This window comes from Lactuca sativa, chromosome 8 (assembly GCF_002870075.4).
Source record: "Lactuca sativa cultivar Salinas chromosome 8, Lsat_Salinas_v11, whole genome shotgun sequence".
Classification (NCBI taxonomy): Eukaryota; Viridiplantae; Streptophyta; class Magnoliopsida; order Asterales; family Asteraceae; genus Lactuca; species Lactuca sativa.
Window position 1 is genome coordinate 73,543,836 of NC_056630.2, and position 15,484 is coordinate 73,559,319.

The window sequence follows — 15,484 nt, forward strand, 5'->3', positions numbered from 1 at the left end:
TTTCATTTTTGTGCAACCAATTTCATAGAATAATGCATAAATTGATTAACAAACTAACACTTGACTTTATTTTATAAATTGATAGGAAAATTTATAAAGTAATGATTATCGATTTTCCCAAAATTTGGGGTGTTAAGGTGAGGATAGGTAGAGGTGGATGGGGTGGGAGTGGGTGTTTATATTTTAGAAAAATTTTGGAATTAGAAAAATGTGGAAAACAATGATTATCGGTTTTTCCAAAATTTCCAACGTCTTTGTAATTTTGAAAAACTTTTCATTTTCCGTGAAAATTTTTGAAAAATAGACGAACTAAATGAATTTTCAAAATTCTCATTTTTCTTGAAATTTTTTTCCGGAAAACGGCCAATTTTTCCGTAACTAAACGCAGCCTAAGACTCTTCGATATTCATGGAACAGGAGTCTTACAAAATCAATGTAGGCTAAATTTATCTTGTTTAGTAAATTTCTGGATCTTATCGGAATAAATTTAGGCAGCTTGCGTTTCATAGTAGATAATCTACTTTTTAGAATAATTGATCAAGTAATATGATTTATTTGGCTTTTTCATACATTTTTTTCTCATAACTATAATGAAGATAATTAAATAACCTGATCAAATTGGGTAAACAAATATGGTTAATGGAGGAGTCACGATTTGAATGTGTGATATTCATGTTCAATAGACATGACCTTATATATACTTTACAGATTTTATAAAAAAAACTACAAGTTAATCAGACATGAGCTTGTGTAATATTCATGTTCAATTCATGACCTTGTGTATACTTTGAGATTTTTATGAAAAAACTGCAAGTTTTAAATGTCCTATAATATTAGAAAATGATTTGCAAGTTTAAAATGTCCTATAATATTACAAAATGATTGTACGCAGTTTAAGAAAAAACAGTTTAAATCTTTATAATTTATCTTTATAAATCTTTAAAAAAAATATCCAAATGAATATGGTTCAAAATATGCCATATATTTGCATCATATTCATTTGATATCCTCACAATCTCTCCATTAAGAGATTGGATTGACCGGTTAAAATGCATCATTTCTCTCTACATATGAAATGGTAGAAAATCATTTAAATCTCTCTAAGGGACCCTTCTTTGGCCACTCAAACCCATAATATGGTCATTGAAACCAAATAACCAAAAGTCCAAGTTGTATTAAAATGTATGTCATATTTTATACTTGTTTGCAGACTAATCCAACAACTACCTATCATTTTTTGCTTAGTATAGTTCAATTGACATCCAGAACATGAAAACAAAACGTGTTTAAAATATGCTAAAATAACATATTCATTATATTTACAAAAAGGACTCAACATGAAACCGTAGAAAGTAACAGTTGCATGACATTCCACTGAGTATCAAAAAATAAAAACTTAGAAGTTATGGACCCAAACATCCATTCACCAACTCAATAAGAGACCATGATTAAAGTTTGAATGGTATTGAACCATAAAAACACCTCCAACGATTAAATGGCATAGCCACAAAGTTGTAAGAAAACAAATAGTTAAAGCAAAGGTAATAGCTTCAACCTTATGTTTAAACATCTTCTCATGAATCACATGTATAAATGGGAGATGGAGCTGCTTTCAAAGTTTCTGTTGAAAATAAAATTGCAAAATCCTTCTCATGAATCACACACATAAAGAAAGAGACACACACATATACACAACTACATACAGTTATAGCATTGTACTTTCAAAGTACAATGGTTTAATAAGAAAAATAATTAAACAATTTTAAAAAAAATGGAAATAGAAATGGGGAAGATGCTATATTAGAAAAATAAAATGAATGTACATTGCTATTTTTTGCATTTAGCCCCTGATTTGGCTAAATGCAAGAAATGACAATGTCCTTTCCTATGTTTGTCTATTATAACATTATACTTTCATTTCCATCTTTAATTATTGAACTTTATTTTAATACTTTTCTTATAAACCATTGTATTGTTAAATTACTTTCATTTATTTGTCATCCTACTTTCATTAATTTCAATTACAACATTGTATTTTTTAAAGTATAATGTTGTGAATGGAATAAATGAAAGTTGGATGATATATTAAACTAATTCATGAAAATAACTTGATATTTCTTGAATTTAGTGTATTATATCATATCCTATTTTTAGTTTTTCTATTACACATGTGCACAAACAAACCAAATATGAGTTTTATAATAGATACAAAACAACATTATATCATAAATAGACCACATCATCATTTTTTATTAGCTCACATAGATTCAAGGTCTAGAAAGGATGACACATGTCCTCACCTTCCCTATATTCTCATTATCTCCTTGCACTGGATGAAGACAAAAGAACTCCCCAAGCTAGATGGTAAATATAATCATTAAGGTAGCAAAAATGGAGAACATGAAAACATGATTTTTTTTATGTAAATAATAGTGTCAAATATCGACATCAGGGAAAGATAGTTGTAAGAAAGTCTGGTAAGTTTAAAGAACAACCTAGTTTTGACGCATCTTAAACTGATGCAAAACCTTTGTAAACTTTCTTCACCAACACATGGGTTTGATAGATCCAAAACTACCAAAATCAATACATAAATGTTTTTTTTTAATACGCTAGAAGTCAATATTTTCATGGAATCAACAATATCGGGTCAAATCTGATCCACTTAATAATATGGTATGAAATGAATGTATTCTGGACTAAGTGGTTATTTAAAAAAAATAAAAAAATTAAAAGCGGTTATTTTTTTTTAAAAAAAATTACAATACAAAAATGGTTAGATTACGCAATTTCCCTATAAGAAAACAAAACGTCAAAAAAAAAATTAAAAATGTATTCGAACAAAACATTAAAAAAATTATTCGAACAAAACATAAAAAAAACATTAATAAATGTATTTGAATAAAACGTCAAAAAATTTAAGAATTTTATTTGAACAAAAAGTTACACAATATAAGCGAAAAAAATATTATATTCAAACAAAACATCAAAAAAAAATTAATTCATAAAAAATATAAATAAATAAAATATAAAGATAATAATCAATAGAAAAAATTACAAAATGATCCATGTGGCTTGACTTAATTGGAAAAATTAATACTGTTAGCCAAAAGGATCGTCTTTGCAACATTTTGAAACCACAAGGACCAAATATGCAAACAATTCGTTATAAGGACTCAAGTTGGTTTATTTTGTCAAACACAAGGACCATTTATGTAATTTCGTCTTAATTATATGTTTATTAACTTTATAAACCGAGGGAGAAAAATCTTTTTTGAAATATGAACATAAGGACCAAAACGGCAAACTAAATTATTTTAGGAACAAAACCTTAAAAATATAGATAAATTCAGGGACCAAAACTGCAATATACTCTTATTATTAGTACTTTCTCATACTTTTTTAGAACTGTGAGAGAATAGTCAACGATGGAGGAAAGACTCCAACCTACTCAAATTAATCCAAGTTTGAACTTGAAAGAGAAATTAAGGAAGGTATTCTGCCCAAATTGTAGTATAAGCTGGCAAAGTGAAGAGATTAGAAAGGACGTCTACTAAAAGTTTGGTGCTGCTGAGAATTTGAGGTACGTTCGCTAAACTGATAACTTGATCAATTATAAGTCATCAAGAAAGAAATGGAAACGTTAAGCGGTTAATGAAGTTTTATATAATATATTAAGTAAATTTAATCAAACAGTTAAAAAAAAAGGTCGTTCCGGAATGTGTGAAACGAATTTTGACCTAATTTAGTCAACGTTGTGAAGTTTTTGAATTAGTGTAGTTAGATGATCAAATTAAGCTATTTGTGAAGTTAATATGTTGTGTATATGTTATAATGAATGGAATTTGGAGGAAAACGAGCCTAATGGTGTGTATATGTATCGTCGATACAAGCAGAAAACATAACAGGAGGATTGGTCTGTGTTTTGTTAAGCAAATACAAGTACGACTTGGCACTATTTGAATTCGTGCTTTACTACGTTTAAGAACCAAATGCTAGGGGAATTCATTAAAGATATTAACTTTTCTAAATAGGATAAAAGTTATAGGTGTTCACGTAAAGCAAAAAGGTCATAAAGGTAAGCGGTTAATCATGGTGGGAAGATATGTATCAATTCATTTAAATGAACAATATTGCTAGGTTGGATTTTGGGGTGAGAATGTACAATGTAGAAGCGTGGTGATTAAATGTTGAAACTACAAAACTTGATTATTAATATAAGGGAACTATAATTACTTTTTCATTATCTTCACTCTGTTGAAAGGCTTAAGACTTGAGAGAGAAGAGTCAAGTGGTGCATGAAAGGCTTCCACATGCTCAAATTGATTCAAGATATTAAAGGAACAAATCCTATGAAATTGAAGTATAAGCTTGCAAAGTAAAGATTTAAGAAAGGAAGTCTGCTGAAGTTTGGTGTTGCTGGGATTTTTCACCAAGTCTTTTCAGAAAAATCTCAATGTAGAACTATAAGCAAAATATTAAATGTATAATTTAATTGTGTTAAAACTAACTCATATCACCTAAATCAGTTCATGTCTATCTTTTGAATTATAGCTTGTATTATACATTTAAAGGAGTTTGTATCACCAAAAAGTTAATGACTAGTTATGAGATTTTCTACATGGTGTCCAGTTACTCCAAATATGAGTTTTGACAAGTTTTTTTTTTTCTTTTTTTTTTTTTACATGATAACAGCTTTTACTGGAAACTCACATCAGTCTGTATAAAGTTCATTTCATTGAGGTTCTCAAACCACATACTCGCAACATATGAACACATCAATGGCATCTTCATCATCATTTTCTCCTTCTGTTCCGGAATTTTCTTCTAAATCGTGGAAGTATGATGTATTCCTTAGCTTTAGAGGAGAAGATACTCGGAAGACTTTTGTGGATCATCTCTACTCAGCTCTTGAACAACAAGGGATCTACACCTACAAGGACGACGAAACACTTCCTCGGGGTGAGTTGATTGGTCCAAACCTTATGAAGGCTATAGAAGAATCACAGATTGCTGTCATCGTATTCTCTGAAAACTATGCAGATTCTTCATGGTGCTTACATGAACTTGCACATATCATGAAATGCAAGGATACTGGAAACCAAATCGTTTTGCCCATATTTTATAATGTGGATCCATCTGATGTGCGAAAACAAAAGCGAAAATATGGAGAAACATTTTGCAAACATGAGTTGGAGAACAAGAGCAATGTTGAATCTTGGAGAAAAGCACTCGTGGATGCAAGTAACATTTCTGGATGGGAACCCAAGCACATTGCCAATGGGTAATTTTCTTCTTTGTTTTTGTACAACACAATTATACTTTTATCTTAGAAGTTTTTATCTAAATGTTTTGATTATTCGATGATGTTGATGAACTAGATAAACACAGCCTCTACTAGATCAATTTATCATTTTGGTAAGTTAAAAGACATGTGTCAAGTCCTAGGATTATGAATAACCTTAAATGAAGTTATGATGGACTTCGCTGAGCTCTAATTCTAATCGCATACTTGATGCCTCCCTTCAAGCTGCAACAACACATCCATCTTGCTTCACTTTTTGTTATATGAAACTATTTTCGATGTTTCCCGAGAAAATTGTTACAAACTACCTATAAATTTAACTTTACAACTTCTATTTAAAATATGAAATTTAAATGATGATTAGCTAGGATCCCTTTTTTCTATTTCATGGTTCATGAAAAAATTACCTCTTTCTCCAATGTGAGCATGTGTTAATTATCCTTGTATATCCAACATGTAGGCATGAATCAAAGGTTATCAAAGAAATTGTTGACACAATTTCACAGAGGTTGCAGCTAGTAACTTCAAGTGCAGACGAGAACCTAGTTGGAATAGCGGCCCGTGTGCAAGGTTTGGAATCAGAGTTACAAATTGGGTCAGGTGGTGTGCGGATGATTGGAATATGGGGGGTTGGGGGTGGTGGTAAGACTACTCTTGTGTCTGCTATTTATGATGAATTCTCTAGCAAGTTTGATGGTTGCTGCTTTGTAAAAAATATCCGGGAGGAATCAAGGAAAAATGGTTTGGAAAAATTGCAAGAAAAAATCCTTTCTGGTGTTTTGAACCAAAAGAAAGTTCAGGGAATAGGGAGAGTTGAGGAAGGAAGACATATGATGCTGAATAAGTTATGCCGTAAAAAGGTGTTGATTGTTCTTGATGACGTCGATCAGCTTAACCAACTAAAAGCATTAGCTGGATCACATGATTGGTATGGTGAAGGAAGCCGAATAATAATCACAACCAGAGATGAGCATGTATTAAATGCAAACAGAGTTGATGTTAAGCACAACATTAGCTTGTTAAACAATGATGAAGCTATTAAGCTCTTTCGCAAGCACGCATGCCAGGATTACAGATGGACTGAAGATTACAAGCAGCTTTCCAAAGAGGTGGTCTCTTATGCTGGTGGGCTTCCATTAGCACTTACAGTAATCGGTTCTTTCTTGTGTGACAAAAACATTCGTGAGTGGAGGAGTGCATTAGCCAGACTGAAAGAGATCCCAGATGATAATATTTTGGAAACTCTAAAAGTCAGCTTTGATGGACTTAAACCGCTTGAACAAGACTTGTTTCTTGATATAGCATGTTTTTTTAGGTGGCAGAAGAAAGATACCGCAATGGAGATTCTTGATGCTTGTGGTTTTTATCCTGTTATAGGAATAAAGGTGTTGATACAAAAGGCTCTCATAACTATTTCGAAAGATGGAGAGTTTGATATGCATGATCTGGTGCAAGAAATGGGACACCACATTGTTAGAGGGGAACACCCCAAGAATCCTGAGAAACATAGTAGGATTTGGAAGAAAGAAGATGTTCTTAGAATATGTGCTATGGATGCAATGATGGTAATGGTTAAGCTACGCTTTGCATGATATATTATGTATGTATAAACAGACACTTTTGAATTAATCCTAACACCATTTTGGTTCCTCTATCATAGGAAAGTGACAAGATCGAAGCAATAAAAATGGATTTCTGGATTCAACCAGCAAAAGGACAAGAACAAAATCTTCATTCGGTTGCTGCAAACATGAAGAATCTTCGGTATATGGAATCGATAGGTGATCCTGCAAAATCATTGTTTAATGAGCTTCCACTAAGGGAGCTTTGCTGTCTTCTATTGACCTTTGGCTCGCAAACACAACTTTGGGAGGGTTGTAAGGTAATTCATATTTTTTATCACTTTATCTAATTAACAGATGAAAACAAAGTTGATGATGAATTACAGACATGAATAATCCAGAGTAAATTTCAAGTATCTATAGCATTGAAAAGCATGGATCTTTATTCTTTGAATGTCCTTTGTCTTAGAAACTATAAACTTTTCAAAATATAATTTGTTTATTAACATATTAGTCATTATAGTCCATGGTATTTATGTAAAACCCATCCTCCATCTAAATATCCTTTTGTCTTAATAATGATGCAAATTTCCTTTTGTTTTTTTGAAAAGAAATATGATTAAAAACTATTATAAAATATTGATATCACTGATTTGGGTTTAAAGGTCTTTTATTATCTTGTTTCTATTAAGTGATTTATAGATATATTATTAAACAATTTAAAAGTTGACATGATTTCCATTTGCGGACGGAAGGAACTAGTTATTTGTCAAACTATTATTTCATATATAAATAGTGTATAACTGTGTTTGTGTTTGTCTGTGTGCCTGCATGCCATTTTCCTCAAAAATCTTGTCACCTTGATACATTTTTGACTTGTTGTACTTGTATTTAACAGTTGCTCCCAAGTTTGAAGTTATTGAAACTTCACTTTATGGATAAACTAATCATCACACCAGATTTTAATGGACTTCCAAATCTTGAAAGATTTATTCTTTATGGATGTCTGTGCTTAGTAGAAATTCATCCATCGATTGGATGCTTGGAAAAGCTTGTTTACTTATCTATAGAAGCTTGTCCCAATCTTGAGATGTTTCCACCCATTAGGGGAATAAAGAAACTTGAGACCCTTGAATTCCCAGGGCAGCCCAAACTTGTTAAGTTTCCAAAGATCCAACAACAGAAGATGGACAATTTACAACATCTTGATTTGGATAATAGTGGGAGCAAAGTTGCATCCTACATAGAATCTTATTCAAACTATTTTGTTATTTGTTGGAGGTGTGGTTGCAGCAATCTTCCTGGTGTAGAATGTTGTGTAGAGGATCCTTGTTTACATCGTAACATACGTTTAAGGTTTTTCAACAAATTGCATGAACTCCGATTCTTAAGGAAGTTGAATCTGAGCGTGTGCCATTTAGGAGATGAAGACATTGGCTCTGATGTTTTAGAGTTTCTGATAGAGACTGAATGTAAACTATAGAGAGAAAATGATGTAAATAAGAATGAATTGAAAAGTAATGCTTGTAATTGATAAACGTAATCAAATTCAATCACACGATTGTCCAGGGAGAGGTCCCTCTCTCACAGAGCAGAAAGCTCAGGAGCCAATACAAACTTTACAAAAATCATGACAATCCCAACAGATTATTCTCCTCTCCTTTTATTCTTCTCTCTCTCCTTAACCACTTTAGCCACTTTCCGGATTTGCCCTTCTGTCCCTTCTAGAATACACCATCAGTGGTCCCCTTGTGCTCATTTTGTTAGGAATTAAGCTTGTATCCGTATCATTACTCCCGCCTTCAATTAAAGTCTTGACCTCAAGACTTGTATTAGGGAATTGTTCTTTGATAGTGATAGCATCTTCCCAAGTAGCTTCCTCCAATGACTGTCCCTGCCAATGTACTAACCACTGTTCCACCTTATCATGAGGCCCACCGACAGAACGTGTAGCCAAGACAGCTGCAGGAATAACCATATCTTCTGTATCGACCTCCAATTCTGGAGGAAGACTAGTATCCGCCGGAACTTGAACAGCTTTCTTAAGTAACGAGACATGAAAAACAGGGTGAACCTTAGAAGTGGGTGGTAATTGAAGCTTGTAAGCAACTGGGCCTATTTTTTCCAGAATTTGAAATGGACCAAAGAATTTTGCAGCTAACTTATGATGTATTCTACTAGAAACAGACTTTTGTCGATAGGGCTTCAGTTTGACATACACCCATTCTCCGTTCTGAAAATGACTATCTCTGCGTTTCTTGTCTGCCTGGGCCTTCATAGTACTTTGAGCTTGAGCTAAGTGAACTTTCAACTGTCGAAGTGCCTCATCCCGATCCTGAAGCTCTTGTGATACAGCCTGAACCCGGACTTCTCCTGGAACGTATTGGAATACAGTTGGTGGTTTGCGCCCATAAACTACTTCAAAAGGGGAGATGCCGGTGGATCCATGAAAGGTAGAGTTGTACCAAAACTCAGCCCATGGGATCCATGTGGTCCATAAACGTGGCTGATCCACTGCAAAGCACCGAAGATATGCTTCCAAGCACCTGTTAATCACTTCTGTTTGCCCATCCGATTCCGGGTGGTATGCTGAACTCATGTGCAATTGAGTGCCTTGGGCCTTGAAAATTTCCTGCCAGAATTTACTAATGAACAAAGGGTCACGATCACTCACAATAGACTTAGGAATGCCATGATGGCGGACCACCTCTCGAACAAAAACCTCAGCTACAGTTCTGGCAGTATACGGATGCTTCAAAAGTATGAAATGGGCATATTTAGACAGCCTGTCCACCACCACAAGAACCGCATCAAACCCTTTAGATTTGGGTAGACCAAGTATAAAATCTAGAGAAAGGTCTTCCCAAATTGCTTTTGGAATATCTAAGGGTTGCAGAAGACCTCCGGGAGCCAAAGAACTTGCCTTGCAACGTTGACAAACATCACAAGCACGCACAAAGTTCTTAATACACTCAATCATGCCAGGCCAATAAAGGTTAGCAGCTAACCTCCGATACGTACGGTAATACCCTGAGTGTCCACCGGTAGCAGACACATGGAATTCATGGAGAAGGGCTGGGATAAACTTAGATTGACGAGGAATTACCAATCGATCCCTGTAATACAAGATCCCATTGCGAACAGAAAACCCCGGATGACGCGTTGAAGAATCTTGACATGCTTGCATGATACGTTGAATGTCACGATCTTCTTGTGCTTCCTTGACCAACTGTGCCCCCTGAACCCACACAGGGGCAGATTGTAGTTGATGGAGTTCCCCGGCTTCGGCTCGTCGGGAAAGAGCGTCAGCTGCTCGATTTTCGCGACCCGGTTTATATTGAATGTCAAAATCGTAACCCAAGAGTTTGGCCACCCAATTTTGTTGATCTGGGGACGTGATGCGTTGTTGTAATAAAAACTTGAGGCTCTTTTGGTCGGTGTACACCACAAATTTGGTCCCCAGTAAATACGACCTCCAATGTTGAACTGCAAGTACCAAAGCCATAATCTCTCGTTCATATGCCGATTTCGACAAATTTTGATCACTAAGCGCCCTGCTAAAATAAGCAATCGGCTTATTTCGTTGCATCAAAACTGCCCCAATACCCCTTCCGGAAGCATCACATTCAACGACAAAAGGAACCGAAAAATCCGGTAAAGCAAGAACAGGGGCTGTAACCAAAGCATTCTTTAAATTGTCAAATGCCATTTGTGCCTCCGAATTCCATTTAAAAGCATCTTTTTTTGTTAAATCAGTTAATGGACGTGCTATACTCCCATAATTCCTAACGAACTTCCGGTAATAGCCCGTTAATCCCAAAAACCCCCGAAGGCCTTTCAACTGTTTGGGCACTGGCCACTCCACCACTGCATCTACCTTTGTTGGGTCCATCGACACACCTTTTCCATCGATAATGTGACCCAAGTATTCAATGGATTGCTGTCCAAATGAACACTTCTTTTGGTTAACCACAAACTGATTATATTCCAAAATTCGAAGCACTGTTGCTAAATCGTGCAAATGATCTTGCCACGTTGCACTGTAAACCAAAATATCATCAAAAAAAATGACCACCTTCTTTCGTAACAAAGGCCGAAAAACATCATTCATCACAGCTTGAAATGTAGCAGGAGCGTTCATCAAGCCAAAAGGCATTACCAAGTATTCATAATGGCCGTCATGGGTACGAAATGCCGTCTTCTCAACACTATCCTCATGCATTCTGATTTGATTATAGCCCGATTTGAGATCGAGCTTGGAAAAGTAACAAGCACCAAATAACTCATCTAACAATTCTTCCACTACAGGAATTGGAAACTTATCAGGAATGGTTGCCTTATTCAGGGCCCTATAGTCCACACACATCCGCCAGGTATTATCCTTCTTGCGAACCAAAATCACCGGGCTCGAATAAGCACTTTTACTGGGTCGAATCAACCCTAAATTCAAAAGCTCTTGAACCTGACGTTCAATTTCGGACTTTTGGACATGAGGGTAACGATACGGACGGACACACACAGGTGCTTGAAGATTTTCCAAAGCAATAATGTGGTCATGGGGACGGGACAGAGGCAACCCCCTGGGAGGCTGAAAAACCCCATCAAACTTGCAAAATAACACCTGCAACTCATCCTGCTGAACCAAGGATAGCCCTGTCTCTGCCATAGAATAAACCAACCCACTGGAAGTCTCCCGAGTCACAGAAGGACTGATTGAGGATGAGGATTGGACTTGTAACCATTTATGCAGAGAGGCTTGAGATGGTTGCCCAGGAATTAAACCTTGAAGCTGAACCATCATACCCTGATAAGAGAAACGCATCCAGGATTTATCCCAATTATGCGTGACTTCGCCCAAGGTTTTTAACCATTCCATTCCCAAGATGATATCAGGATTCCCAGTGTCAAAAACTAAGAGATTCACAGCAAAAGAGCAACCACCCATCAAAATATGAAGATTGACACACTTCTCAGTTACACGAACCACATGTCCATCCCCCAGCTTAATGTTGATGCCATGAAATGGAATAGAAGAAATGCCTAATGCCAGCACCAATTGACGGGACAAAAAATTGTGGGTGGCTCCACTATCAACCAAAACCACAACAGGAATTCCCAAAAGTTCCCCATCAAATTTCAGAGTCTTACCTCCACTACATTCGGTAGAAGTGCCAGTGAATTCCAAGGCAGCACAGTGTCCTTCGTCGTTGGGCAAAAGTGGGGAGTCTTCCAGAGGAGGAGTTTCGGTATACCTGTAATTACTGCCCTCATCAACTTCATCATCACCCAGAATGAGTACACGTAATTTCCCATCAGGGCATTTGTGACCTGGTCCGAATTGTTGACCGCATCGGAAACAGAGACCTTTTTTCCGGCGTTCTTCCCACTCCGTACGGGTTAACGAGCGAACACCACGATCACGAGGAGGGGTAGATGGGTGATCATGTGAAGATGGACCAGGGGAACGAGGAGGAAGAGAAGAACGAGGACCGTCCAGACGCTGGGGAGACCAACGTTCAATGGTTTTAGGGTTAGAAAACCCTTTTGGGTCCACCCGACTCCCACTAATGGACTTCATGTCCGACCCAAAATCCGAACCCGATCCAAATGCGGAATGATAACGAAAACGGGTTTGGGGAATCGTACCAGTACCGGGACGAAGGATCTCTTCGACATCTTTTGCTGAATACATCGCATCCAAACGAGATTGTGGTCGTTGTAAGCGAACCCAACGACGTACATCATCGTGTAAGCCGGCGACGAAATACCCCATAGCTTGCATCTCAGGCATCTTAGGAACCAGGGACATCAAATATTCAAAGTCATCGATGTAGTCATGAATGGAGGTCGATTGTTGGATCAAAGCAAGTTGTTCATAGGGATTTTGGATCTCCAAACCGCTGAAACGTTGGAGTAATTCTTCCTGAAATTGCTCCCAGGTAAGAGAATCATGTACCTGGCGCACCACCGAGAACCAATGTTGTGCGACTCCCGTCATGCTGAGTTGAGCCAATCGAATACGAAGAGAAGGATCGGTACCGTTGATGTCGAAGAAGAGATTGGCCTTCTGAATCCATCCTTGGGGGTCAAACCCATAAAACTCCGGCAACTTCACCTTCTTCACCGCCCATGGTAATCCCCCAGAAGGAGTACCAGAACCGCCTGGAGGTGGAAGCGAACCACCACCGAAACCTGAATTGAGAACCCCAGAAGACTGTGGAAACGGAGAGTCAGAACCCATCCCAGAAGAACCACCAGAAGAGCCACCAGTACTCGGTTCCGCTACTTTGTCTTGCTTCTTAATCCAATTCATCACGTAAGTGCGGAATTCGCCCATTTCCATCTGTTCTCTGTCCATTTTTGATTGCATCAGTGTCACATCAGCTTGTAATTGAGAAATCTGCTCATCATGGTGATCCAAACGTGAAGCCGGAGAACGAGTTTCCACAGTGGGTTGAACCATGGCGACTCAAGGTAGAGCGGAGCAGGTCGGACCAATGATAGAGACTGAATGTAAACTATAGAGAGAAAATGATGTAAATAAGAATGAATTGAAAAGTAATGCTTGTAATTGATAAACGTAATCAAATTCAATCACACGATTGTCCAGGGAGAGGTCCCTCTCTCACAGAGCAGAAAGCTCAGGAGCCAATACAAACTTTACAAAAATCATGACAATCCCAACAGATTATTCTCCTCTCCTTTTATTCTTCTCTCTCTCCTTAACCACTTTAGCCACTTTCCGGATTTGCCCTTCTGTCCCTTCTAGAATACACCATCAGTGGTCCCCTTGTGCTCATTTTGTTAGGAATTAAGCTTGTATCCGTATCAGTTTCCCAACTTGCAACAACTCAATCTAGAAGGAAATGAATTTTCACGATTAAATTTTAGTCGCTTGCGAGTTCCTCAGCTCAAATGGCTCAATGTGTCAAGCTGCTATGACCTTGTAGAATTGTCAGAGATGCCATCAAGTATAGCTGTTGTTATAGCGGATAATTGTAGCTCGCTTGAAAGCTTTGGAGATATCTCAAACTGTAAATGGTTGTGGAAAGTGTCACTTCTAGGGGACAACAAACTTGGTGATGGTGAGATATTACTAGACTCCATGCTCCAGGTTTTGCTCTACGTACCTTTTGAATTTCGATCTTTATCATGTTAATTAACCCAAACACACAAATAAATGAATGTGTTTTCCATGGCAGGGGAATGCTATTGAAGATCACTTTATCAGTGTAAGACTTCAATATCAGAATCCAAGGGCGTTTGTAGGTAGGTTCTTTGTTGAAAATACCTTTATTTACAAACTGAACATTAAATGTGAAGGGTGTGTTTTGTACAATATTGCTATTTGTGGGTAGTTTGTATAAGTTTTTTATGCAGGTGAGTTTTCGGGTTAATACTCGGGTTAAGGCGCGGATCTTCAGGTGTTATGTGAGTTGATAAAATATCTTGTTCATTGTATCGGTGTAGTAGTTCAGTTGTTCAAAGCATATACACATCTTCTTTGTTCTCTCGGTAACTGTTAGGGTTTTCTCCAGTAGAAGATCGTAGTTTTTAGATCGTGTTCTTATTTTCATCCGAGAGTGAGTGTGATTGTAGTGAGATTTCTGGTGTAAGTTGATGTATAATCGAACTGGTTTATATTAAATAAACTGTTCAAGTTGGGAAGTTTGTGTGTTTGTGTTTTTAAGATGGTATCAGAGCTTTTAGGCTCCGATTTGTTGTTGTAAGACGGTCGATCGTGATTCTCATCATCGGATCGTCAATCTAAGGACGGTATGTTTCTGATTTCGTTTTGAGAAGATCATTTCTGTTCTTTACAGTTTTTTGTATGATTCTTGTTCAAGATCCTGGTACTGCGAGAATGTTTTGATTCTTGCCGGTAACAAGTAAAGTTGGAATAAACGCTTGTGGTATTAGCGCGTCGCTTCCGTTGATCTTCAAAGATATCATAATCGATTAATCTCTACTCTGAAATAACTCCCTAGGGGTCGGATTTGATCACCGATAAACCCTAGTTGAGAACGGACTTAGAGAGTCGATTCCTTTGGTCGCTTCCAACTCACTGTGAGGACTGTTTTGTTCCTTTTTTTTTTCTATTGATTGGAATCTGTGTCAGTATTGTGCATACCTTTGTCTGGTTCTTGCATTATATGTTCTTGCTTCTTTGTTCTTTGACACTGTACTGATTGTCTTGGGCCCTAACATACCTGGTGACCATCTGGACATTAGATCAGTACTTTGTCTGTTTCTTGCATTATATGTTCTTGCTTCTTTGTTCTTTGACACTGTACTGATTGTCTTGGGCCCTAACATACCTGGTGACCATCTGGACATTAGATCAGTACTGTTGTCTTCGGTTTGTGGTATTATTTGTTGTTCTTTACCCCGTTTAAATGGCCGGAGACACTACTTCGAGTGGTGATTCTGGTTCTATACCTAGTGGAAGTGGAAAGGATGAGTCAATTAACTTTGATGATCCTCTCTACATTCATCCATCTGATAATGCTATTACTTCAATAGTTACTACAAAATTAACTGGAAATGAAAATTTTCGATTGTGGAAGAGTTCTATTTCTAGAGCTCTCAAAGCTAGGAATAAACTTGGATTTATTGA

At 36.8% G+C, this 15,484-nt stretch overlaps 1 protein-coding gene across 3 annotated transcripts; it reads left to right on the plus strand.

Annotated features, from left to right (window-relative positions):
• Nucleotides 1-3,421: 3,421 nt before the first annotated feature.
• On the plus strand, nucleotides 3,422-14,535 carry LOC111900591 (TMV resistance protein N). Of its 3 annotated transcripts, none has more exons than XM_052766827.1 (7): nucleotides 3,428-3,583; nucleotides 4,696-5,284; nucleotides 5,766-6,870; nucleotides 6,966-7,187; nucleotides 7,766-13,981; nucleotides 14,070-14,136; nucleotides 14,248-14,535. In XM_052766827.1, exons 2-5 carry the CDS (start codon nucleotides 4,770-4,772, stop codon nucleotides 8,348-8,350), a joined length of 2,427 nt encoding a protein of 808 aa, XP_052622787.1. In that variant the 5' UTR covers nucleotides 3,428-3,583; nucleotides 4,696-4,769; the 3' UTR covers nucleotides 8,351-13,981; nucleotides 14,070-14,136; nucleotides 14,248-14,535. The 3 variants fall into 3 exon arrangements, with proteins under 3 accessions (XP_052622786.1, XP_052622787.1, XP_042753718.1); XM_042897784.2 differs by having other exon boundaries at nucleotides 4,696-4,962; nucleotides 5,044-5,284; nucleotides 14,070-14,535; XM_052766826.1 differs by having other exon boundaries at nucleotides 3,422-3,583; nucleotides 14,070-14,535.
• Nucleotides 14,536-15,484: the final 949 nt, after the last annotated feature.

Excerpts from the sequence above, each read along its gene's own strand:
- LOC111900591 (XM_052766826.1), top strand. The coding sequence starts at position 4,770 with ATGAACACATCAATGGCATCTTCATCATCATTTTCTCCTTCTGTTCCG. Across the intron at positions 6,871-6,965 it reads GTGCTATGGATGCAATGATG|GAAAGTGACAAGATCGAAGC; the intron begins GTAATGGTTAAG and ends CCTCTATCATAG. Across the intron at positions 7,188-7,765 it reads AACTTTGGGAGGGTTGTAAG|TTGCTCCCAAGTTTGAAGTT; the intron begins GTAATTCATATT and ends TGTATTTAACAG.